This window comes from Ananas comosus, linkage group 22 (assembly GCF_001540865.1).
Source record: "Ananas comosus cultivar F153 linkage group 22, ASM154086v1, whole genome shotgun sequence".
Lineage (NCBI taxonomy): Eukaryota > Viridiplantae > Streptophyta > Magnoliopsida > Poales > Bromeliaceae > Ananas > Ananas comosus.
In genome coordinates, this window is record NC_033642.1 from 4,643,010 (window position 1) to 4,669,470 (window position 26,461).

Sequence of the window (26,461 nt, forward strand, 5' to 3'; positions counted from 1 at the left end):
TTATTCTATTAAACTTGAATGAATGATATTGCTAGTATGCGATTGGAATTATATTAATAGGGAGCGATATTTTGGGAAAGAAAAAAATTTTAAAACTTGCTCTTTTATAAGTAGTATATATATATATAATATTTACTAAGGATCTAGGATACTTTTACAAGCTATCCATCCCCATCTTATTGCTATTCAACTTTTTAGCCATTGGAGTCTACTTTTGTTTACAAATAGCCCTTGGATCAAACACTATTCCACCTACCACCACCCTACCACCTACCTACCACCCATCTATCCAACCTTTCACATCTTCTCCATCCAAGGCTAAAAACACACAAGTACCACTGGCTGATACTTGTAACAAGTATTCTACCCTACTCATAACTATATATATATATATACTGCTCTATATATAATATGACTACATACTACGGTATACTATGATATATATATATATATCATATATATATATATATATATTAATTACTATATTATAGATCACAGTGGGTTTAACGGAGCCCGATCCGACGATTTCGAAGTCGCAAGATCGAAACGAGCCTGGAGCACGGAAGGCTCCAGTGCTTCCGATCATATATGGTCTCCGTGCTTCCGATAATAATACTAGATGTAGGTCTACTATACCTTATCGTAAGCACGGAGCCTTTCCGTGCGTTCCAGCTCGTTTCGCATCTTGCGACTTTCCAATCCGTCCGATCGGCCTCCCTTACACACTTTGATCTAGACGTATTGAAGTACCCTACGAAATAAATTTACTGACTTTCTACGATATATTTGCTTACGTGAACGCAAGGGCGCTCAAAATCAACGGCTACAAATAAAAATCCTTACATAAAATGTAATATGATGACACTTAAACATTTTAACAAAGAGGGTCATTGATCTTCGTTCTATACCTACTGTCAAAAAATTTTTCTATCAAAATTTCACGCCGACTTCTGGATATCTTTTAACACCCGTTAAAACTTGCAAACGGCTCACCGCGCCATGCTACAATTTGTTGATTTGAGTCCCATTCGCATCACTACGGCAAATGATCAATCCGAAAGAATAATAAATTTATTTTCTAGTACTCCCAAACTACTCTAAATCAAGCTTTAACGAGCCGATCCCGACGAATTCGAAAGTCGCAAGATCGACAACCGAGCCGCGAAGCACGTAAGGCTCCGTCGCTTCCGATTAGCAATAGTAGCCTCACTCTATACTATATACTATTATATATATATATATATATATAGTATTCTAGCCTATCAATCTCAACCCATACCCGCTAGTGCTCGCGGATTACACGCAAATTTGCGGGTATAGACACCAATTTTTTCAACCTAAAAAATTACAGATAAAAAATTATGAAACTATATTCGTTTAGTGTCAAATGAATCCTCTACCATTTTAGTAGCAATAGGAAATTAATTTGAAATACACACAAATATCCTCGAAGCCCCTATGGTGGGCAAAACCCAAGCTTTGCTCGACGCGGTACTCAACCACCACCCACCCTCCTTCCCTCTCCTTTTTCCCCGAGTCCAACAAACGTTTTAAATGTCCCAATCAATTCATCTCTCTCTCTCTCTCCCTCCATTACCCCGTCCCACCTCTCATTTCTCCGCTCCAAAAGTTAATCATACTCCACACACCTCCAAAATAAGAACCATCCACCTCCTACCCCCTTAATTCCCCTATATTTTTAAAGTTCGTCAAGAACCATCCACCTCCTACCCCCTTAATTCCCCTATATTTTTAAAGTTCGTCTCTCTCTCTCTCTCTCTCTCTCTCTCTCTCTCTCTCTCACTCTAATTACTTCTTGCGTTATAATACGTTATGCTTGAGTGAGACTAACTCTTTCTTGGCTCCCATCTTGCTCTCTCCTTTCTCTTTGTGGACTCTTGTACGTAGTGGTTGTGAGCTCCCCCACCAAACAAGCCAAATAATCCCGATCGAGAAGGCACCCAACTCACTACGTACCTCCTCTTCACTTGGGAAGAAGAAAGAGGGGGAGGGGGAGGGGGAGGGAGAGGAGACGGATCAAGGTGGAAATGGGCGGCGAGAGGAAGAATTCGCTTCTTACTCTCGCCGGGCGGGTGCTGAATTGTGCGGTGAGCTTTGTCGTGTTCTCCGTACTCGACGTTCTCGATATAATCCTCTGCATTGTCTACAAGCTCATCGATTATGCCGTTGAGGCCGAGTGGAAGCCGTGCTACTGCTCGGCCTCCAAGGACATGGTTGCCGGCAGCGGCAGCGGCAGCGGAGGCGGGCCAAAGGTGGTGCGGCTCTGCTCGTCGAAGCTCCAGCTGGAGGACGTCTCCGACACGCTGTACGCGCGTCCTTCAGTCGTCATGGACGCTGCGAGGAAGGCGGGAACCACCGGCAGCGGCGCATCAGTTGTCGTGAGCCCGGCACCGGCTGCGCCGACGTTCCGGGTCAGCACTGGTGTTGCGGAGATGATCCGAGGGAAGATCGACCGGCAGCGGCCTACGCGGCCGGTGCCCTGCTGGTCCGACTGCTGCTGTAAGATCTGCAATTCGTGGAGCACCGCCGCGACCCCTTCCCAGCTTTACGTTCACGTGGAGGGCCCAAGAGGTAAATGCTGCATGCCCGATCGAGTTAGGATCCGGCCGGTAAAACGCAAACGGTAGTGTAAATTTTAAAAACCTTACTTTTACCAACTATATATATAGTCGATCGGTTTAGAAATGAAAAAAAATGCATATTGGTACGTAGTTAATGATCAATGAATTTGTGATATATATATATATATATATATATATATATATATTGAATCGAGAAATGTGCACGCACAGTATTGTCATGCATCTTTTTAAGTTTTTAAACACGTACTACTAGTCTGTATAATTTAATATATTTATCAAAAAAGATTATTGTTCTCATTTTTATCGGGCGAAATAGCTAGTAGATAATAATTTTTAAAAACATTTTTAAAAGTGAAAAATTTTAATTATTTTTTAATTTCATTTCTTATTGCGAGATGTAGTATTTTGGATGAAAAAATCAAGCGTCTTATCTAAAAGTTTACCAGGAGGTCGAACACGGGCAGCGTGCGTAATGCATGTGCTTAATCCAACTAAACTAAATGACGTCAATGTTATACGTACGTACATTTTAATTTGAAGATTATGTCGTCATTAAAATATTTATTTGGTGTTCCGGAGGGAATATATATATATATATATATATATATATATGCTACAGAAATTTTGCTCATTAATTAATTTGCACAGATGGTACGCAATCTCGTAATATTATTATTTTGCGACTATTAATTAAAATTGCCGATCGACTGATGAGTGGGCGTGCATTAACGAAATTGAGCAGACGGGGCGGCGGTGCCGGCGACGGAGGACGTGGTGTTCATCCACGGATTCATCTCGTCGTCGACGTTCTGGACGGAGACGGTGTTTCCGGCATTCAGCGAGCTGACAAAGTCGAGGTACCGCCTCTTCGCGATCGACCTGCTGGGGTTCGGGCGCAGCCCGAAGCCGACGGACTCGCTGTACACTCTGCGGGAGCACCTGGAGATGATCGAGAAGTCGGTGCTGAAGCGGTTCGAGATCGGGAGATTCCACCTGGTGGCGCACTCGCTGGGGTCGATCCTGGCCCTGGCGCTGGCGGTGAAGCACCCGGAGGCGGTGCGGTCGCTGACGCTGGTGGCGCCGCCCTACTTCCCGGTGCCCAAGGGGGAGGAGAGGGCGGCCGGGCAGTATGTGATGCGGCAGGTGGCGCCGCGGAGGGTGTGGCCGGCCATCGCGTTCGGGGCGTCGATGGCGTGCTGGTACGAGCACGTCAGCAGGACCATCTGCCTGACCATCTGCAAGCACCACCGCCTGTGGGATCTGCTCTTCCGACTGCTCACCCGCAACAGGTATGTATGTGTGCTCTCAGCCAATTACACACACCTAGCTAGCACTTAATTAGCACTTGCCTTGCCTAATTCCCTTTCCCTTTCCCTTTCCGTTTCCGTTTCCCTTCCTCTAGCTGTGCGTTGTGTTTGCTCTTTCTTCCGTCTCCAACCGTTTCGGTGGCTCCGCTTTTATTATTCTCGCCTCGTATTTATTCCTTCCCACGTTATTGGCTTCTCACCCTCTATTTTGCGCTCCACGTGCCCGGTCCCACATAAATAACAACCTGTTTAATTCGTCCAACACTAGTGCTGCAGGTACACACAATATCGACGGAAGAAAAATGCTACTAGCTAGCTAGCTATATAAGGTTAGAATCAAATCAAATCAAATCAAATCAAATCAAATCAAATTCGCATGGTTGGATTAATGTGATCCCTCTTATTAATTAATATTTATTTATTTTATTTATTTATTTATCACCTCTTTAAATATAAAAATATAATATAATTAAATTCAGCAATACAACAATTAACGACGTTTTAATTAAGAGAGATATTGCGGAAAAATCCAAAGCATTTTTTCCTTTGTCTCGACGAATATTAATTTATATAGAAGATTCCAAAATATTATTTTTCTAAACTGTTGATGGGCAAGTTGAGATGCATGGTATATAAGATTTTGTTTAATGTATACATGCAATTTTAATATATATGCTGTATATATATATATATATATATATATATATATATATGATGTTAGCAGATATATAGCAATGCGGCAATATATATATATGGTTCCCTTTTCCTGATTCAAAAGTTAAACGGTGATATATCGATTGCATGTCGCTAATTAAAAACTAGCTAGCTAGCTAGTATAATATAGTTAGTTTAAATCACCGGCCGATCGAATTAGTAAAATTTTGAATCATGTACATTTTAAGCACCTGTCGACTTTGGCTTTAACAATCATCGTATGATATGATTTTTTGTAGTTATTGCCAAATCGATCATACTTGTGAGCCGCCCGCTCCGTTTGAATTAAATGGTAGACAGCACCAAATAATTAAGAAGTTATTGGAATTCATTTGATATTTTATTCTCTCACCCACACAGTAGCAAATTCGGTTTTCCCCGTGGGGCCACTGAGTATATATAAGGTCTGCTTTATCTGTTTTGCCTCTGGTTTCAATGGCAACAATAATTACCGTGCTTGATAAAAAATAATTAAAAATTCTGCTGTAGACAGAAAATTTTGAGCCTCCAAACAAGAAATTCCGACTGATACTTTCGATTATATATACGCGACACTAACTGAATGTAATAGTTATATGTATATATTATTATATATATATATATATATATATATATATATATATATATATATATATATGAAATATAATAGGAATAAATCTTTTAATCAGGTTATAGCATTTTAGGTGATTGTTACGCCCAAATGGTTAAGAAAAATTAAACGTGCTAGGGTTAGAATAATCATAGAATGTGTGACGCCCTAGAAAATGGGGTATTACAGTGGGTATTAGAGCCAATTACCAGCCGAAAATATTAGATAAATGTCGGCTGAGCCAAAATTATATAGCGAGCTCATCGGCAGATCATAGTTGTGGGTGGAGCACGACTCCCCACAAGGTCAAACGAGACCCCACAAGGTCAAATGAGATGAGTCTCAAATCGCCTATTGCTTGTGAATATGTTTAAGCCTATCGAGAACGTCGATATAATAGCACTGAAATAGTTTTATATATGAGATATAATAAAATAAGATCATTTTACCCGAATATAGCATTTTAGGAGTGGCTAGCTAGGTTAATTTAAGAGATTAGGAGATTTAAGCATGCTAGGACTAAATGGGCGACTCATTGGAAAGTGGGGCATAATAGTTGAGGATTGTGGATCTAAAGTTTCAATTTTGTTTGTGTCCAAAAGTTATAATTTTTTTCCTTAGAATTTATTTTATTTTATTTTTTGAGTTTTAATATTAAAGAATATTTTGGATGAAGTTAAAATTAATATGTGATAACAGATCAAGAACTTTGTAGCAAGAAACAGTTGGAAAGTTCCCTATTAAAATTTTATTAATTAGTTTTTTAGTTTCCCCCGCCCTTATTTTGAACGGCAGCTTACGAGCTGTCAGAGCCGCGAAGAAATCGATGGCCTGACATATATGGTAGGAGTACGTTACGTTTACTTTGCGTAACGACCTCTGAGGTCCTGCCGTGGGAGTGCGGGACGTCGGGTACGAAATGCGGGAAACAGCTTCGGGTTTCGTACCACCGCGATCGAGTAGGAAAACCAAGTCAAATTTTCCACATATATATCAGGTAGGTTAATTTCTAATTGGGAGACGTTAGATCGAGGAAAAATTCTAGAATGCAACGGGTATATTAGTGACGTGGCGTAACAAACCAATCAAATTAATTCTTTTAAAAATATATGTCCCATCATGATTGTAAAAAAGTATTTTTATTGTATTTTTGTTTGAAAAGAAGGAATGTGATTGGCTTGTTATTGATGACGTGGTGCAAGTGTGACAGTGTAGAATTCCTCTAGATCGAGACACGTAAAAATAAGTAATAACCGAAAGTAATGTCAGTGGAAACATATATATATATATATATATGTATATATATATATATACACATATATATATATATACATATATATATATATATATATATATATATGATATATATATATAATATAGAGTGGGCATATATATTATATATAGAGTGAAGTGAGGCTACTATGCTATCAGAAGTCGGAGCCTTCCGTGCTTCCAGCTAGTTTTTGATCGTTGCACTTCGAATTGTCGATCGGTCTCCGTTAAACTTGAATTCTATGAGTATTTGGGAGTACCTACAATAATGCGATATGGTGCGTTTGCTTCGTTTAACGGATAGAAGAGCTTCAAATCAACTAAAATTTTTTGTTTAAAAAATCTTTTTAAACTTTTAAAATAAAAACGATCTAGACTCTAGATCCAAATATAAAAAATTGTATTATCACTTTTTTCAAGGATAGTTATTTCCAGCCATTTATTTTTCTGTTTCACTTGATGGACAGAGAACAATATCTGAAAATGTGTGTTGAAATTTGGATTTCCAGGATAGTTTAAGTAGTTTTATGATCTGTGTTGTAACAGTGCCGATCATCAATTTGGAAGCCCTATATCAAAACAAATCGGTAGCTAACGGCTCGTTTTACTACGATAGTTATTCTAGCAAAACCCTATATTATATAGTATATATATATATATAGATGAGAGGAGAGAGAGAGAGAGATGAGGAGAGGAGACGATGAGAGAGAGAGAGAGAGAACGAGAGAGAGAGAGAGAGGGATGGAGGAGGGGAGGGGAAGTTGAGCTGGGAATACTATCGGTAGCAAACGCGGCTCCGTGCACCATTTGTTTTCGATGATGGGAGCCTCCAAATCGACGATTAGTGCCGTTAAAAATGCATCAGTATTACACTTGATATGGTATTCTGAGAATCAAATTTCATGCTTTTCCGAATATTTTCTCTTGTTCACTCAAGTGGGCGGTATAATGAGATGGCTAAAAATGAATATCATCTACAAAAGTGATGATAGGAATTGTTCTAATCAAGGATCGAGGTAGTGAGATCTTGTTCTAAATAGTTTAAAGAATTTTAAAATAACGAAAATATTCAATTGATTGGATAGGTTACACGTAAACGAGAAAACCCTATATTTGACCATTAAAATTTACAAATTTTTGAAACCCTTTGAATCTATTAGGTCAGATGGATGCGTCGGAGAAAGATTTTGAAATTAATTTCGAGATACTTCAAAGTGGTATAGATCATGATTCAACCGCCAGGGCTTACCGATTATCGATTTGGAGGATCTAATCAGCTGAAATTTAAATGGATGGCACAGGGGAGCCGTTGCTATCGATAGATTCTACCTCAAACTTCTATATATATATATAAATATTATATATTAGTCCGGCTAGGGGGGATACTATCGGGGATAGCGCACAAGGATTTGGTCATCAAGTTGTTCTGCCGTTTCTTACATTTACCTTTTTATCATTTTATCCATTGATTATACTATTCAACGCAACACCCATCAACATAGAAGGACCCCATCCATCCTAACTATACATTTTTTAATCCAAAAGGACAGCCAAAACTTAATGTACCAGATATGGTACTATTAATAGTATTCCAGCTAGTTATTATATATATATATATATATATATATATATATATTAATATTATATATATATATATATATATATATATATATATATATAGGCTTGACGCTAGGAATACTCTCAGATAGTAAAATGATTGCATATTTACTATCGAGTTGTTTTCGATCATAGAGCTTCCAAATTGACGATCGGCTCCGTTGAACATGATCTATACCACTTGAAGTGTTTAGAAATCAAATTTCAAATCTTTTCGACATCATTTGCCTAATGATCAAAGCGTTTCAAAATTTGTAATTTTAATGGTGGATAAGAAACGTTTTCTCGTTTAATGGTGTAAAGATATCCAAATCAATTGAATTTTTGTTAGAAAATTCTTTAAACTATTTAAAACAAGATCTATACTCTTGATCTTGATTACAAGACTCCTATCATCATTTTTTAAAGAATATTCATTTTCAACCATTCATTTTCTGTTCACTAGATGGATAAAAGAACAATGTCGAAAGTGCGTGAAATTTAATTTCTCGATAGTTTAAATGGTTTAGATCATATTTAACGGAGCCGATCGTCAATTTGGAAGCTCTATCATCGAAAACAACTCGATAGTAAAACGCTCCGTTTACTATCGAGAGTATTCTAGCTCAACTCTATATATATATATATATATATATATATATATAGATATATATATATGCTCACTCATGATTAAATATTAAAATAATCTTTTGAATATTTAGACAGTACTGGTTTATGCCGCTTCGTTAATTAGGTGCTAGGTGATCTTTTCTTTTCTTTTCTTATCTTTTTTTTGAGAAAAATCTCTTTATGAATTACCAAGATATATAATTGTGCCAAAATATTAGTCGATTTTGTATTGCACTAAAGTGACGTACAAGGGTTCAATTACACCAATCTCCTAAGGCTCTATTCGAAAGTGGGTTATTCGGTATAAATATTTTCTTATGTGATTGTAAGAAAGAAATTTAATTTCTGCTCCTTGAAAGATTTTAATATCTATGATTTGGTAGGATAACGTATTTCACTTATGAGATATTTATCTTATCCGAAAAAATAATTTAAAGGCTGAATATAATATTTAATTTTAGACATTTGATCATGCTCCTTATCTACCAAACATACAAACTTTTTAAATAAATTATGAAGATATACTAAATAAGATATTCGTACATCCAAATAATGCCTAACTGTATGAATCTCGCCAATAGTCCTATTTACTTCTAAGTAATATTAGTAGGCATAGTAGTACTATGGGCATGTTTTATTTCGGGATAAAGAGCGAGCAATTAACTAAAGTTATCCCCTACTATTCCATCACACCTTTTAAAGGAAAAAGAAAAAAAACTGAATAGTTATTCTGATTAAACCATGGTATTCTAAATAATCCAAAAATAATCTCAAAATAAATTCTCCACATTTCCAATGGTATAGGGCTATTCTTAATTATGATCGTCTTAGATTATTTCGGACAATTCAAGTAAGAAAAATGTATGCCTATATCGTATATTACATATATATTTAAGTATATTAATTATAGAGATAATTTAATGAATGTTCCGTTACTATAATATCGTTATACTCTCCTAAATTTAATATTATTATAGTGTCCGGCTACTATGCTATCGGTAGCACGGAGCGCTTCGTACTATCAAGTTGTTTTTGATGATACGGCTTCCAAATCGACGGTCGGCTCCGTTAGACTGATCTACACTATTGAAAGTATTTGAAAACTAAATTTTCGATTTTTTCGACATTATTTGACTAGTGATCAAAAGATCTCAAAATTGACAATTTTAATGGTCGATGTGGTATGTTTGTGAGTTTAACGGTGTAAAACAATCCAAATGCTATGAAAATTTTATAGAAAATTCTTTCCACTATTTAGAGTAAGATCAGTATATCTGATCTTGAATTTAAATCTTTTATCATCGTTTTTCATGAGATTTTTATTTTTAGCCGTTCAATTGTAGACTACTTGATTGATAGGTAAATGATATCGAAAAATTATGAAATTTAGTTTCTAAATACTTTCAATAGTGTAGATCAAGTCTAACTGAGCCGATTGTCGATTTGGAAGCCGCATCATCGAAAACAACTTGGTAGCACGGAGCGCCGTGCTACCGATAGTATAGCAGCCTAGTTCTATTATTATATATTCCTATTAAATGGTCATGAATATCATGAATATTTTCCTAATAGTTAGTCTCTATCCAAAAATACCCTTCATAATTTTAAAATGCCAAGTTTACTCTTTATCCATTATTTATTTATGCTCCTTAAATTTTCTATCTGTTGATATTCAAAACGTTTCAAAATTACTCTCAAAATTTTTTGCCGATAATTTTCACCATCATGTATAAATCACACCGATAATTTAAATTTGAATATAAAATTTAAATTTAAAATTCAAGATCTAAGTTTAAATTTTGAATTTGAATTTAAAATTTCAAGTCTATTGTGAATATAAATTCTAATTTGAAATTCAAATTCAAAATATGTTCATATTTTGAATCTGAATTTCAAACGGAAAGTTTGAAATTAAATCTAAAACTAATTCAAAATCTAGATTTGGAAGTAAAATTAAGGACACAATCTCTATTTGAATTCAAAATTGAAATTGAATTTAAATTCAAATCTAGAATTATAATTTAAATTTAAAATTTGAAAAAATTAGGTTTAAAATTGAAATTCAATTCAAATCTAGATTTTCACTTTAGAGAATCTAAGATTAAAATTTAAACTAAAGTTTGAATTAAAAAACTAACTATAACTTTTGAGACTATTTAAGGATAAAATTTATATTTTAAAACTTAATTAGCATTAATTAAATTAGTCTCAAACTAAGGTTAGGGTAACACTCCATAGTGTGAGATAATGAGGGACGATTATATTGGAAGGTTATATGTGATATTGTAACACCGTGTGATGTAATGTATACTATAACAAATTGTATTATAATAAAAAGAACAATAATCTAATTATCATTATCATTACTACTGCTACCACACACCACCACCATTGTATTATTATTACATGATTCTACAAAAAAAAAATAGCATTTATGTTGTAAGATATAATGATATGTTACAATTTATCTTCAACTGTTTACTAACTACATATATATTTTTCTATTAGCCCCCACTATCCTGGAGGTAAATACTAAATACAATTTAATTATACGTAGGAATAAATAAAATTGAAATACACATAATTTTACACGTATTTCTATCTATTATCGTAGAATAATTAAGTTTCTCAAATAACAATATTTCTTAGGAAATTGTCTTAAAACCAAACATAGTCTATAGGAATAATGTGAACTGTGAATAAGAATCTTAAGGATCTATATATGGAACCATTCTTACACATATATTCCTCAAAATTTAATATTAATTTTATTGCTAAACTGCTATTTTTGTAAGTTAATTACTACTAGATCTACAATCCAAACTGGATTGCAATAGTACAGTACCCTTATTTAAAGATCAAATTAATTTTCTCTACTAACCCTAGCCCCTGTGTGGATCATTGTTCTCTTCATTGGGATTTTAGACAGTGAAAATGAATTTCCTTTCTTTCGCAATTCGCATCGCATAGAAATTAAGCAGTAGGAAACTCATTTTACACTGATTAATTAGCCTCGCGGCCCGTGAAATTTCTCTATATATGGGTTTACGTAGTGGAGTTTTTTTTTTTTTTTTTTTTTTTTTTTGAGAGATAGGTACGTAGCACGCTACCCGCTTCGTTTATTTCATTTAGAAATAAACTTAGCTAGAAATGTGAATCAACTAGAATTCGAAGTTGGGTCTCGGATACCAACCACTAAACTCTTTGCCACTTGCTCTATATATGGGTTTACGTAGTGGAGTTAATTTGATGAACTATTTATTAATGTGCTGTACATGGTACAAAATTAGTTGCAATCAATTCTGGTACCATATACAACAAATTAAAAGTTACCTACCTCTTTTAACGATTGTTGACAAGTTACTTAATTAGCGTCTTCGAGTCCAGTGAGGAACTTAAAACTAATTATAAGAATGAGTAAACTTTAAGGAAACTAATTTTTCATCGTTTACTTGTTTGTATAACCTATATATATACATAGAATTGCCCAAACTATAGAATAACTAATTAATTGCTTAGAAGCTAGCTAGCTATATGTTGACGATCTCTTCACCTAACCGAATAGTAGTGTAGACCCAAAATATGTGATTAATTTTACGTACATAAGCAAACTGAAGAGTGTGGGCATGAAAGAAGACCGGAAGAAACTAAATATTACTACGCAAGGTGATCGATCGGGGAGAGCTATAGCTAGCTAGGTGTGAAACTGCAGGGTGGGTTTATCATGAATTTGCAATTAATTAAATCTTGAGCAATGCTCATATATATTCTAAGCACACGTACAAGAAAAAAAAAAAGAAAAGGAGAAGAAATAAAAAAAAAAAAGAGCAAACGTACGGTAGGAGTAAAATCTTAAATCTTACTTATTTAAGGGCCGGGTCAATATTTTTTCACTAGTTTTATTATCATTTTTTAAATATTATAAATTTAAAATGCGTGTCCTAGTTAATTTTTATGTGGACGAGCGCATAAACTTAATGGTGCTCTCCTTCCTTTGGGATGTACGTATAATATTTCTCTTAAATTTTAGACCTCTAGCTTTGTAGCTAGCAGGCTGTTGAAAAAAAAAAAAAGAAAAAAAAAAAGAGGTTAGAGAAAAACCCCACCCACAGCTAGCCCACATAGGTAGATAAATTAAAACAGAAACAATGGTAATTAATGAGGGAGGTGAAAAGCAAGGGACTTGCTAAAAAATTGGCCCAACATATGGTAATGAGTAGTATTATTAATTAGTACATCCACTTCTACGGAGCCCGTTAAATTGAGCAAGTACGGCTGAATTCTGACGCTCAAGGTGAAAATGGTTGTACATTTATCTATTAATATTAACGCATCTCTCACCGTCAAAACCTTTTCTGTCAATAATACAATAGATATAGTTAGTTCCTGTTTTATACATATATATATATATATGGATCAGTACCTAATCTATAGGCTTATACTAATTTTAGGGTATGTTCCGTTCGCCCTTCTTTCATTCTGGAATCGGAACGAACAAATTCGTTTGTCCGTGTTTAGTATGCGAAATTTTCATTCCGATTTTGATTTTCGGATGAATGAAAATCTCCCAAATTACCCTTTTTTTAATCCGGTCTAGAAGGCCGGATTGAAAATTGAATCGTGGCGGAATGAATTTGTTAGGATTAAATTTACCCTTTTTAAACTTATTTTTTTAATTAAAACATACATAATTTTAAGTTTAAAATTTATATTTACAAATTTTAATTTTAACTTAAATTAAAAATTAAAATTCAATCAACCATTTCGAATTTAATTTATAAAATTTAATTTGAATCCTAAAGTTTTATTCAATTTTTATTCAAAATTTAAATTAAATTCATGGATTCAAATTGAAATTTAAATTATAATGTTAAGTTTGAATTTGAATATTTCAAAATTTAGTTTTATATTTTGAATTCTCCGTTCAGTTTTCAATTTTAATTTTTTAAAAAAAATATATTTAAAATTTTGACATCATTTTAAAATTTTTACATAAAATTTTAATACTTAATTTTCAGTTTGAATTTACACTGATATATTATAAAAATAAAATTGATATATTAATTTAATTATGTTTCTGATATCTATCCGAATCAAGCACCAGCAATGATTTATTCCGATTCCGATTCAGACGGCGATCCAAACAGAATGAGATAGTGACTCATTCCGATTCCGTCTCCAGCTTATTTTCCCTCCGACTTCGATACCGATTCCGACTTCGAACCAAATACACCCTTAGAGAAAGAAGTCTATGTACCGGAGTCAAATTCACAACTACTGCAGTGGAAAGATTAGATTGCCGGCACTATAGTAATATTAAATAAAAATAGTAGATTAATGGTATTTTTGTAATAGTAAATAAAAATAGCAGATAATAGCTAGGAGTAAACAAAAAATATTGTTGTTGTTAATAAGGGAGGCAAAAGACAACCCAAGTTAATTAGTTGGCCCATGCACCAATCCGAAAGATAATCAGATCTAGACAAACATGCATTTTGTCTGAAAAATTGGGTTCTCATAATTCACTTTGTACTGATTAAAATTCTCTGTTTGGATTCGGATATAAAAATTCAGACAAACTGGGCCAATGGTCCGAGTTTGGACTAACAGCTTAAATAATAAACTACCTTGAATTATATTAAACTACTGCTTAGTTATTTCAAGAGATATATGAATTAAGTATCTCTAAGATTATAATATTAATTAAATCTAGCTACTACAATCCTTAATTTGTATTTTTTTTTTCTTTTGCATGTGAAATGATTTTAATCAAATAAAAATCGTTAAAAAAATTAAATTAAATTTTTTCCTAATTCAATTTGAGAATTATCTAATAAAAGATATAAATATCGATCGAGTTGCTGATCTTTATGGCGTTGTTTGACTTTATTTAGATTTGAAACTATTTGACTTCATTGTGGTATAAGTAAATATGAGAATTTGTGGTTTATTAATTTCTAATTTTAAAAAAAAAATTGTCAAAATGGGCGCAAAATTAGAAAAAAAAAAATTACAATATAATTTTATTTGATTTTTTTTTCAAAAAATCAATTTATAATAATTTCAATTCTAATGAAATAAAATAAATATATAAACTTTAAATCAAAATTATAAAAGCATTTAAAGTACGTACAAAAGTATTTTTAAAATGCAAAATATCGGGTTATTATTGAAAAAAAAAAAGAAGTGACAGAACTATAAAATAATTCACTCTTCTATATACAGTATAGATATTATTATTATTATTATTATTATTATAGATACTAATAATAATAGGTATCGATGGATGGATGGATGGATAGATGGATGGATATACGTACGTGGCATGCATATATACAAGTGGGTCCAGATCCGGTTTTAAACTGGGTCTGATCATTAATTTGAATATATATATATATATATATATAGTGTATATAGTGTATGCGCTAGCTAGCTGTGTGAAAATTTTTTATTATCCCTAGCTAGCTAGTAATTATCGGACCCCGGCCGGCTTGATGGGTACGTGGGTCGGTAGGTGAATTTTTATTCTTGCACACAAATTAATTTTAAGTGTTGAGGTGCCGCGCGGCCATTAATTAGCGACGAATCATTAATCCACGAGTGTCGTAATCAATGAACAGCATGCATGTAGCTAGCTAGGCACGAGCATAATTAATTTGGAGGGTGGAGATAGTTATGTATGCTGCCTACCTGGATGTGATGAATTTGATTTATGACAGCTAAGTTCGTTAGGACGGTGGTGGATCCGCTCGCGAGTAATTGCACGCGAATTAACACCTCCCACGACCCATTTTTTCACCGAATCGGCCGTTTCGATCGCGTGCGTCCATCGAAAACCTAATTTCTTTCTGATTCTATTAATTGTTCATATATAAGAGACATCTATCTTTATACAAGGGAGAGATCGGATAATTAATTCGGTACATGGTATATATATACATGGAGACATCTCTATATAGTATACAATTATTATACGACGAAATTTCTTTTCTCCGATCGATAATAGTGAAGATGTAAATGAAAATATTTATTTATATATGTTGACGCTCCCGCAAACTCAAGACGGGTCAAGCACCACAAGAGTTTGGGCAAAAAGTACTAATTTCTTTGAATAGTGTAAGATTTGGACAAATGTACTGAGATTTGGTGAAAAAATCGGTAAGCTGTTGAACGGACGAAGCAAATGGTAATGCTATCGTGCCATTAGTATAATAACGGCGAATGAAATTGCGACTCATTTTGATATGGTTGGTGGGTTCGTGAAAGACATGTTATCCGCAATTTTAATCGCACTTTGATTATCACAATATGGTTGTGTTGGAGCAGAGTAGAGGGCACCGAGGTCATCAAAGAACTATCCAAGCCATATAATTTCAGAGGTTGCAGAGGGTGCCAGGTGCAAGGAGAACTAATGACCAGATACTAGCACGATGAAGGGCAACAAGTTCCGTAGTCATCGCATCCCGCCATTCAATAATGGAAGCGGTATACGATACATTTGTGGTTCCCAGATATCAGAAATAGCTGCAAGAAATTAATGTATGATAATACAAAAAAATGCAGGTAGAGTCAATAGAACCGACAAATTATTTTGGACGACGAGTTCTCGATACACAATGGTGGTCGGATCATCCGATGAGGCGATACTTGTTGGGTCCTCATGTGGTCCTCATGTGGTGGTGCTTGTACAACAAGAAAATCTATAGAGAATAGAGCCGGTAAAGGTGAGAAGAAGTAGCAGTTGAGGAATCAGTTGGTTAGGATTCTTCGGGAGAAGAAATAGTGGCTGATGAAATGTTGAAGCGAAAAAAGATCAACTATAAGCATTGAAATGGAAATGACGTCAGCACTCAAACTAGATTGAACATAATTGGGTAAATGTTCGAGAAAAGAATGATATCTTGAGAAATATGCATGTGACGAGCAATAGGATCATAACATCGTTGTGTTCAAGATATAGCCTAAGAAAACACGAATATATAATTTCAGGGAGAGTTTGGTCATTCATGTCAGGGTGGGAGAACAAAACAAGTGTACACACACACACGCGTGCGCACACACACACACACCCCGGGGGATATGGCAGATAAGAGACTACAAGGCATGATATAAACTAGACACATATGTAGAGAAAGCATCAACCCAAAAATGTTAAGGCGTAGACCCATCTATAAGATGAGAGTAAGCAGTTTTAAAGATGTCTCATATCAGTGCTTACGCTCAGCAATGTCATTTTGTTGATGCACATACATGAAAGTTGTGGCAAAGTATCATGTTTAGCAAGGAGTAGAGGAAACTCATTCGAAAATACTCATGCATGCTGATCTCTCCATTTTTTTTTTGGTTAACGTCGAACCAAGTGGGCCCAAAGATAACAATAACAACATCGAATGCTCCACTTGTCTTGTCTAGCACTATAACTTCTAAAAGAATTGGAAGGTATAGATGAGAAGAAGTAGACACTAATGCAGGTAGAGAAGTTGTAGGATCACGAGCAGCGAGGACAATAAGCATCGCAGAAATAGAGGAACTTAGAACTTGAAGGCATGTCTCTGCAGCAATTAGTTTCGCCAGAGCTGCATCAATGGTGAGGAATGGAGTTCGATGGAGAAGTTGACCACGCAAGGCTTCAAACTTAGGTAGCAAGTGCATAAGGAACTAGAATAAACATTGTTGATTGTGCACTTGCTTTTGCTTGAAAGCACACTGACAAGCTGAGCAAGTGCGGCATAAGGGTATCCATAGTTGCTATTTGATGCCAAAGTGCCTGCATAAAGTCATAGAAAATCGAAATTATGCGCTCCTCTTGATGAGCTGTGGAGATTGTGTCATGCCTTGAGTCCGACCAATTGGACCCGCTTGGACATGTACAATAGATCCACTGGACAAGACAAGTTTTCCCCTACCCATACGAAGCAGAAACATACAGCAACCTGTACAATGCCATATATGAAATAGTTATAATAGAGCATTAGCGTAATATTTCTAAATTAAAACCACTGCAAACGTACTCATTTAAAGTTTACCAAACTTAATACATTCCAAAATATTACAATTTTATTGTTCATATAAAAAGGTACAATCTAAACCACGTACTCACATGGTCTAACTACTCCACAACGCCCTTACTATGGTCCCGCACCTCAAAGATAATAATAGGATCTGAAAATAGGTAAACAACAATGGAATAAGAACTTGGAATGAGTTCTGAATAGGTGCAACCACTGAAAGTGGTATTCTATACTCACCAAGTTCCAAACGGGCGTTAGTAATAAGTAATAATAAACAACATCTATTACCACAATAGAAAAGTAAATAAGTAAGATATATCTATAATGCCTCTCTATATATATAATATGCAAAAATGGTTTGCTATGTTATTTACTACACATTCACCTCATTTTATTTTCTTAATTTTAACAAACTTGTTCATTTGGTTTACTTTTCAATCTCAGTACACACCTTATGGAGAGTCAAGGATGATCGAACTTCTCTCCAATCGGTAGGCACTTGGGATTGAAGGAGATCAGATTTTCTCTAGTATGGCATCGGGAGTTGAGAGGATTAGACTTCTCCCTTTATGACACTTCCGAAAATCGCAACATGTTTCATTGTTACACCTTAAGTTCGTGACTTCTAGGGTTGTCATAAGGTTTATTTCCATATTGTTTTATTTTCTAGTTCTAGTTTTGCCTAGAGATACCACTATATTCACATCTTAGGTTTCAAAATAGGTTAAACGCCACACTTGTTTTCAACATTTTATGGTTCACATAATACTCACATGTACATCTCAAGTATTTTCTTGTAGTATAATAAAGGGATAAAATCCTATTTTCCTAGGCCAAATGGCAATATACAATTTTGACTCTCTAGATCCCCTAGCATGCAACTAAAATATATTTCAGCTTATATAAAACTCATAAAATATGCATGCAACAAAAAAATAATTTAGACAAAGAGGAAACTAAATCTATTTTGATTATATTCTTTACCTTTTCTTAGATCTTCTCTAAGAGATGCTCTTGATCTTTTTAGAATACCAAGAAAATCTTAAAAATTAATTCTAACCAAGTTAGAATCTAAAAATTCTATGTTTAGGAAAATTCCCAAAATAAACCAGAAGATTCCAACTTACCTCTTCTCTTCCTGGTATAAGAAATGCGGGTGAAATGGACTTCTTCTCCCTCCAAGAGCGTTCTCTTGATGAATTTGACCTTCTCCAAGCTTTCAAGGAAATAGATCTTTAAGTTTCAACAATAGAGATTTTAGGGCTCTTTTACTGTAAAGAAAGAGAGAAGAGGATAGTGAGAGAGGAAGAAATATAAGAGAAATTAGGGCTAACTAATTAAAAGGATACTCATAGACGTGCTATAATAGCACATAAACCCGCCGACAATCCAAATTTATAAAGCCATAAACCTCGACCTTTTAACTAGGATTCGGGCACCCACTTGTCCGGACTTTCAGGTGCCGGTCCAAACTTTTAGGAGCCCAAAAGCCTCGTAGCTCCCTTTGGTCAATTGTCTAGATGCCCGGCCAATCCGCCCTATCCATAATACGGGTGCCCAAAATGGACATCAGGTGTCCAATTATTTAATCCATCACACATGCGCTCTCAGGTTGAACATCCAAAAGACATTCGGATGCCCGCGAGGGACTGCTTGAAAGATTTTTCGAGCGCCAGATTTTGGTCAACCGAATATTCAATCCTTCACCTCCCAAGTTCTCGGGTTGGGAGTCCGAAAGAGGGTCTGGATCCTCTTAAGTAGGATTTGAAAGGTTAATTTGCAGGCACCTATGGGGCCATTCGGGCACTCTAAAGTCATCCTTCAAGTGAGTCCCACTGTCCGAAATGGTTTCGGGTGCTTGGGATCCTGTTTCGAGCGCTTGGGATCCTATTTCGGGCATCCGAGAAGTTTGATACTTCAGTTTTCACTTCTTTGAAAATCAATTTCAATATAAATTAGTTTATATTCGGTCCAAATTCAAACTACACTCCTTCAAACCCATTTTAATTGTGTCTAGCATGACTTAATCCGTACTTTGTTAATTTAGCCAAAATTCAGTATGTTACAGATTTTCTATACTTAGAAAATAACCATAACTATACTATCTATATATTTGTCTCTATATATCGATCAAAGATAGACCACATCTGGTAAATGGTGGATAGGCTGATTAATTGCATACAAATGTCGATATCCACTTGTATAAATAAGCCCATGTGCCCGTCAATCAGCAGCAAATCAGGCTTTAGTTTTGTTTCATCAACTGTTAGATTGGTACCATCAATATGACTGGTAAGATCAAGAGTATTCAAATAATAATTGAATACACATCGACCATTCATAATAGTTGGGCACGATGAGCTTAATATCAATTTGCACAATAGTAGGTTAGAGGTGAGAGAACTATTTTTCTTTACAGGTCTAAGCTATTAGAGAATGATCCTTTAACTATTATGTGCTCAAAACATTTTGGCATCTAATGGCAGATTTTGGCTAAAAGCCAAATATGCAAATTGCTAAAACTAAATTAAAGATTAGTATCAAAAGATTTTGGCAGAAAATTAGTCTCAAAAGATTCGGAGTCAAGACCTTATGCTTTGATATCATTTAGGACATTGTTTTCACTTCCATATATACTCAATAGGGATTATCTTAAATTCTGTTGAATTCGCAGGTCCATTCCAATTTATGATGTGATCCAAAATTTTAGCAGTAAAATTAAAAATTTCACTACTAGAAAATTAGTCATTAGTGACATTTATTTACGCTGCTAAAAGATCAACGAATGCCACTAAAAATTTTAGCAGCATATGACACTAACTGTTGCATATGCCAATGTTGCTAAAAGTATTAGCAGTATTTATAATGAATGCTGCCAATGTAAATCAATTAGTGTTATTAGGAACATGCCTCTAATATAAATCAATTAGTGTCATTCGGAACATGCCGCTAAAAGGGATTAAATGCTAATTTTAACTTATTTATTAGTGGGACATAAATTAATATAACGCCACAAATACAAATATCTGATTTTAGGGACTCAAGTTTTAAAATTTTAATTTTACCCGCTTCAGCTGGAAATGTGAATCAACTAGGATTCAAACTTGAGACCTCAGTTACCAACCATCAAGCACTTTGTCACTTACGCTAGGAACTCTCAGTTATATATATTTAATTTTTTTTAAATTTTAAGCCTTCAATTTTAAAATTTTAAAATTTTAAATTCTAAATTCTAAATTTAGATACTAAATTTAAATTTTTAATTTTCAAATATTAAATTTTAAGTTTCAAAATTTACAATTTTAAATGTGAAATTTTAAATTTAAAAAAAATGTATAAATTTAAAAATTAAAAATTAAAAATTTAAATTTTAGAATTTAAAATAGAAAATATAAAATCTTAAAATTCAAATGTTAAATTATAAGTTTAATTTTAAAAATTATAAGTTTCAAATATTTAAACTTTAATTTCAAAACTTTTAATTCTAAGTAAAAATAGGATATATTAATAATTATATATTGATTAGTAACGATATTTAGTAATAAGTACTGCTACTTTATTACATTTAGTGGCGTTCATTAATTTACGCTGCTAATTTATCCTATTTTGTAACATTAATAATAAATTACTGCTAAATTATTAAATCTAGCGGCAATTATTAAATAATGCTGTTAAATATATTAATTAGCTTAATTTAAATAAATATTGTGAAGTAAGTGTTGCAGCATTTAGCAATAAGTGCTGCTATTTTGTTACATTTAGTGTTATTTTTTATAAAATGTTGGAAACTTCAGCGGCATTCACTAATTTATCAAGTACGAATAATTGTAAATTGCTACTAATTGTAACTTCAGCGGCATTCAATAAGTGCTGGTAATTTATCCTATTTGTAACATTAATTGTAAATTGCTGCTAAATTATTAAATCTAGCGGCAATTATCAAGTAATACTGTTAAATATATTAATTAGCATGATTTAAATAAATGTTGTGGAGTAAATGTCACTAAATCATGAATTTGTTATAGAATTTTATGAAACTCCATGGTAGTAGCACTAGAAGCCCACTACTTGCTTTGTGAGTGCAAGGGCAGCGCTCCTGCAAATTGGAATAGTTAAGTCGGGGCCAAAGTTTTTCTAACCCCTAAACTTTTGATCTACCAATTTAGTTAAACTTAGACTAGTATCGTTAATTCTTTAGAGATTTAACCGCTTACATATGTTGATAGACCTTACTCCGTGGATTTGTGGTATCATAGAGAGCATGACATCTATTTTGCAGGTTAGGATATTTTGAGAGACGTATGTTTTGTACTCAGCTTTCGATTATAAAAAGTTTTGCTTCATCTTTGTTCATGGATTCAGGTCAGTGGTCAAACAAGATTATTTTCTTGTGATTTTTTTTTCTTCTCTATTTTTTGATTCTCCGTTTTCTTTTATCTGATTTTTAGTCTTTGTTGTTACGAGATACTTACCTCCCAAATGTCTCACCTTGAAGCTGTGAATGCCACTATATAGTTAGTACATATAGACGAATATATAAGCAACGAGTTGATTTAGGTAAATAATTATTTAGCCACCACTCCATCCTTCTTCTTTTCACTTAATTGGAATTGCCTTTTATACTCAAATTTTGGCATGTTACATACTAAATGTTGAAAACTGATGTGGATAAAATTAAATTGTCTTAGAACTTCGAAGTAGAAATTTTTCTTCACAGTGTGGGCCATTATTTCATAAATTGGAAGATAAATTATGTTTGGCAGTATGTTTAGGATATGAAATCAAGTCTGCAGGAAAACTTAATTTATGTATGCTTCTAACGGATGATTCCAAACTTAATTTATGTATGCTTCTAACGGATGATTCCTTACGTGATGCAGGATGAGGACTTTCCTAATTGAGGGTTTCATGTGCCACACTCATAATGCTGCATGGCACACTCTACACAACATTATTTGTGGGAGTGCTAACAAGATGGAGAATTATCTAGACATTGTCAAGAATCAGCTAAAGTGCAATGTAACTATATTTCACGGCCGAAAAGATGAGCTCCTCCCTGTTGATTGTAGCTATGCTGTCGGGTCGAAGATCCCTAGGGCTCGTGTTAAGATCTATGATGAGAAGGACCATATCACGGTTGTCGTTGGCCAAGAAAGGGTTTTCGCAAGAGAGCTTGAAGAGATATGGAAAAATGCTATGCATTAAATAAGGAGGAGGAAGAAAGAATTTAAACCTAAATGAAATAACTTCCCTCTCAATGCACAGCTCAAAGAAATGTGATGCAAACAAGTGATGCATGTTTGAGCAAATATATATATATCTTTTGTTTCTCTCTTTCGTTCTTTTTTAAAAAAATTTCTTTCTAAAGTACTTATGTTTTACCACTATATGTGGTTCTATATGGTACCCCTTATTCAAGTGTGAAATATGTAAGATAGAAATATTATGGGGAAAGATATAGATTTCTCTACTTTTCATATATTCTTCTTATGAACTATGTAGTATTGTTAGTTAATAACTTCATTATTAAATCATCAATCTTACTACATCGAGAGGGCAACAAATTATATATCACTCCCCGAGGCTGTTTTGTAAAATATTTTCTTTGAAAACGAGTGAAAAACATGCTTTTTCTGAACTAAAAAACTGCCCTGAACAAGCACTGATTCGCCATACGAACAAAATCTTCCCTATCCAAATGGATAGAGTTTTTTCTGTACGCATGACATATATAGAGACATAAAGTACAACATCCAACCATCAAACACAATAGTAGCAACAACAACGACAATAGAGAGATAACAACATACTAATAAATGATCGACTATTATGATGAATAAATGACTACTGCAGCCTCCAATCTTCACATACAACAAGTCACCTCCTACAACCAAAATCAAATAACAATATATACAGGCCAGAAGCAAGAATTAATAATACTGAAAAGTGAAGAAATACAGATACTAAAACCGACTACAAGGAAGCCACCCAAACTACTAAGAAGAACAAATCTACAAATGCTAAATATACAATAACTAAATAATTAGGAGTTTGAAACAAAAGGTATAATTACAACTCAAAGTTACTGCCAGAGGGACTCATCTATCTAATAGTACCTCATGCACAGGCGGATATGTCACCTCTAGTGTCACCTGTGGAAACTAGGGAATGAAAAACATGTACACATATTTTTCAGTGCGTACTGCAAGCCGTCGAAGGCAAGCTGTACTCACTAGTAAATAAGAGAGAGAGAGCGATAAGGTAAATACGATAGGTATAAACAGGTATAATTGATATAGTAAAAGTAAAACAAGAAAGAAATCATGCGACTAAATATTTGAAATAATAGCACTATTGTAAAAAGATAAGCAGATGTATATATGCATCAAGCAAATGAATACTTCAATACTCAGTCCCAATCCAAACAAATATTGTCATGTTGGTCTAAAGACCTTAGGCAATGCCACACCTATGCTTAGTCACTAGGCATATAATCCTTCACGCCCTAGGGTTCGGCTCATGTCACGCCCCGGGGTCCCTTTTCAGTTTAAAACAAAGCGGAAAAGCGTCTGAAATTTTTTTTTTTTTTGAAAACCTGACCCCAGAGTATGCCAGATCCGCCACAAATACAGGGAATCCACTGTTCACACGGACAGAGTCTCCCCTGTATTTGCACGGCGTCGCACAAGTACAAGAAGTCACCCAAGCACAACCACAACAAATGAACATACAAATAACCAACCGTTATATATATTCATACGCCATTCACCACAGATTCACATGTATGCATAAATCCACACCTATCAGTTAAAATATTTCCAACCACAGAAACAGGTTTTGAAATACTAAGATGCAAAATCCACAGAAAGCTTTTTGAAAACTGTTTCCTACACGGAAACCTTTATTCTTTAAAAATGCTACCACGAGGGGTAGAAAATATTTTACTTTACAAAATCCAGAAATCCGTTTATTACATTCACGAAAATCCATATTTTCAAATGTAATAAAAAATACTGAACCATATAACTATCTAAGCTATAACAACTGAAATAATAAGGGTAATAACTATACCGAAATAACCTGGGTCGGAAGCTCTATCGACCGCTACACACGTACCTCACGTCTCGTCCCACTACTCATCGCCCGCGATACCTGAAAAATGGTGGGGGAGGTGAGAACATGTAAACATGTCTCCCCTCCCAGTGGGTACCGCAAGCCGAAGAAGGCGAGGAGTACTCACCGGATCAGGAAGAACTATACAACAACATGGGTCAGTGGAAATAAACAAGGTAATGAGCAGATATACAATAGCGATAAACTGAAAGGAAGTAAGAACTATACTGAATAAACGGCTACCGCTACTGTAACTGGAACAGAAAGCATACATGAATATCTACTATAGTAGCAAGACAACTATAAAGTAAGATCTGTAAGTATGCATGCAACGACTGCTACTATAAACATATGCGTCAATGGGACAATCAGTCCAAAAGTACCCAATCTGAAACCAATGCTCTCTTGGTCAGCACCGCAGACCTCAAGCCAATGCCCTGGAGGTCCGCACCGCAACACCTCCCGACAGTACCACTGCCGCTCTAACATGCATATAACCCCTCTAGGGCTCACGGGTTGTCACCATTCAACCACTTTTCCGGAAAAGAACACTCCTTGCGGTGGATCAGACCGCCAGTGTTCGTGAAATGCGACGAGTATCGGGCGATCAATGCAATATGGTCAATGATCAACCGTCGGCAACCAGCCGACAATCCTGCCCCCCAGGGCCTATCGACCGCATAGGTCATCAACTGTAAAGAAGCACAAGAACCGACCACTCAGGTCAACTAGGATGGGACAACATCGACATCCTCTCAAACATATGCAAATACTGACTAATCAAGTCAACTGGGATGGAACAACTCAACATCCTACCCACAGTATGTAGATACTGATCAATGAGTCAACTACTGTATATATGCAAGAATCGGTCAACAAGTCATCTGAGTATATGATCTAGAACTACCGTCGGCCACTAGTCGACAATCCTACCCCTCAGGGTACACCGACCTCAAAGGTCATCAAACAACAAGAGTCAAGGAACAAACCGACTATATACAGATATAAGATACAAGAACGAATCAACTAGGTCACCGATTTCACATAAAATCACGAAACCGCTCTACTCTAAACATGATACAGGATATGCAGAATAGCTAAGTAGAGCAACAAAGAAATATGGTATAACTACTCTACTCCTACTCATGATATAAAGAGAACAACCGAGTAGAGTGTAACTGAACAACATGGTGCTAGGCTCAACACTATATATCAAGATATATATATGCTAGATAATAACGAAAGAGCAAAGGTAAGAAACCATCACCGAGCGTGCACCACTGTACCGACGTCGGATCGAAGTACCCACCTGTACAACTGTCGCGCCTGTCTCCTGACTGCAAAAGAACGTCAACAGGACCTATGGAGGGTCCACTGGGTTAGTGTCTAACCCACAACTAAGAAATACTACATCGTAATCCCGCTAACAAACCCACGGAGATCAGTTTCCCAAAACCGACTACCGTAACTCGCCGGAAGTCCCAAAAATCGCACCGGGACTCCGTCGGGACCCACGAACTGTCCCGAAATGTTCCAACTCAGGATACGAGTCACCCGCTGACACAAAACACACCAATTTGGATGTCTTGGCAGAAAACACAAGTTAACACAACTACACAATTATCG

The 26,461-nt window shown here is 35.0% G+C and overlaps 1 protein-coding gene and 1 long non-coding RNA gene across 3 annotated transcripts; one reads left to right on the forward strand and one right to left on the reverse strand.

The window, feature by feature from the left end:
• LOC109726965 (probable lysophospholipase BODYGUARD 3) lies at positions 1,490–23,192 on the forward strand. Of its 2 annotated transcripts, XM_020256796.1 has the most exons (4): positions 1,490–2,592; positions 3,346–3,892; positions 22,002–22,084; positions 22,603–22,702. In XM_020256796.1, the coding sequence occupies exons 1-4, from the start codon at positions 2,049–2,051 to the stop codon at positions 22,605–22,607; spliced, it is 1,179 nt and encodes a 392-aa protein (XP_020112385.1). In that variant the 5' UTR covers positions 1,490–2,048; the 3' UTR covers positions 22,608–22,702. The 2 variants fall into 2 exon arrangements, with proteins under 2 accessions (XP_020112385.1, XP_020112384.1); XM_020256795.1 differs by lacking the exon at positions 22,002–22,084 and having other exon boundaries at positions 1,534–2,592; positions 22,603–23,192.
• On the reverse strand, positions 15,372–20,909 carry LOC109726966. Its single transcript, XR_002220662.1, has 3 exons — positions 18,850–20,909; positions 17,812–17,873; positions 15,372–17,644 (listed from the first exon to the last, which is right to left on the reverse strand). It is a non-coding gene; the product is annotated as an uncharacterized LOC109726966 (long non-coding RNA).